General features: G+C 33.8%; 1 protein-coding gene across 1 annotated transcript in view; it reads left to right on the top strand.

Annotated features, from left to right (window-relative positions):
- Positions 1-1,101: 1,101 nt before the first annotated feature.
- Positions 1,102-1,345, top strand: part of LOC105120137 (pyruvate kinase isozyme G, chloroplastic-like) — a gene marked incomplete at its 3' end in the record, with an annotated part of 3,782 nt that continues 3,538 nt past the window's right edge. Inside the window, exon 1 of the mRNA XM_011018327.1 lies at positions 1,102-1,311. Within this exon, the coding sequence (XP_011016629.1) occupies positions 1,102-1,311 (210 nt within the window). The remainder of the gene's footprint in view (positions 1,312-1,345) is intronic.

Below are 1,345 nucleotides of genomic sequence, written 5' to 3'. Positions count from 1 at the left end.
AATATTTCCAACTATGGCATTGATAAATATCGTACAAATCCAAAAAATACGACACTCCTGACTTTAGTGTCAGTAAATATTTTTGCAAAAAAAAATTTGAAGAAGAAGTTTTTATGTCATTTTTTGTTGTTTATTCTTTATTATTATTTTTCCTTTTTAGATGAAAATATAAAAAATATTGTATGATAGATTTGCATTTAACGACAATAAACCACAGATTGAGCACGCAACTTAAAAAAATACAAAAACACAAAGAAAAAAATAAATCAAGTTCGAGGAGCCTATAAATAATCAACAAAGATTTTCAAATATTTTTGAAATTTTATGACATTAAAAAGGGGTTTGTTTGACCAAATATCAAAGTAAAATGAACATAAAAATTATAATCAAGACATAAAGATGTGTTTATGCTAAAACACACATTTAGCAAACACATTTTAGATAGGATAGGCTTAAAGCTCAAATCCGACCCATTCTTTTTAAATTCAAATTTTAACCTTTTTATCATTAAATTAAAAAAGAATTGAAAAATTTTCAAATTTGGATTACAACAAATCTTGTTAAAAGTTAAAGTTAAAAATAAGAGGCTAAAAAATAGATTGTGAAATATGTTTATTCAAAACAAGGATTGCATTTCATTTTGATTTTGTGTTAAAAACTTGATAACAATTGACAAGGAAAAATCACCCCATTAAGATCGCGCTGTAAAATAGCCTCCTTTTCTGACTTTTTTTGTCACCCTATTTTCGCTTAATTTTCGTTTAATCTTTGAGCGAGCGCGCGATTGGGCTGGGCAGTGTCGCAAACAGAGTCGTGAGAGAGAGTAGGTATGTCCAGCACTTGGAAAACCCCACAGGCCACAAGGCAGCCAACTGTCCTCAGCAAACAAACCCCTCTCTGTTTCTCTCGCTGATTTGTAAGCACCAGCCACAAACACATCCCTTCCCTTGCTTCCTGTACCTTTCTATAAACTCTCTCTAACCATTTCTCTCAGGAGCCTGCCAGTTTTTTCTGTGGTCCCTCACCACCTCCCTCCCTCCCTCCCTCCCTCCATATATATATATATTTTGAAGAATAAGAGACGCCAAAACCTGAGAAGAAATGGCGACGATTAACAATATGTCGACCATGTGTAGGGATCATCGAATTTTGTCTTCGTCGAGTAAATTGAGTGATGTGTTTATGTTGGAATCAAGGCTTAGAAAGAGATGCTTCTTTGAAAATTCCAACTTTACAGTTAGATCCATGAAAGTCAGGGAGCAGAACCAGACGGCAAACCTGGTCTCTTCTAACGGTCCTTTAACTGCCTCTGTGAGTTCTTCTCATCTTCTTTTATTATTTTTGT

The sequence above is a fragment of the Populus euphratica genome, unplaced genomic scaffold, assembly GCF_000495115.2.
Source record: "Populus euphratica unplaced genomic scaffold, PopEup_1.0 scaffold5037.1, whole genome shotgun sequence".
NCBI lineage: Eukaryota > Viridiplantae > Streptophyta > Magnoliopsida > Malpighiales > Salicaceae > Populus > Populus euphratica.
This window is presented reverse-complemented; position numbering and strand designations above follow the sequence as displayed.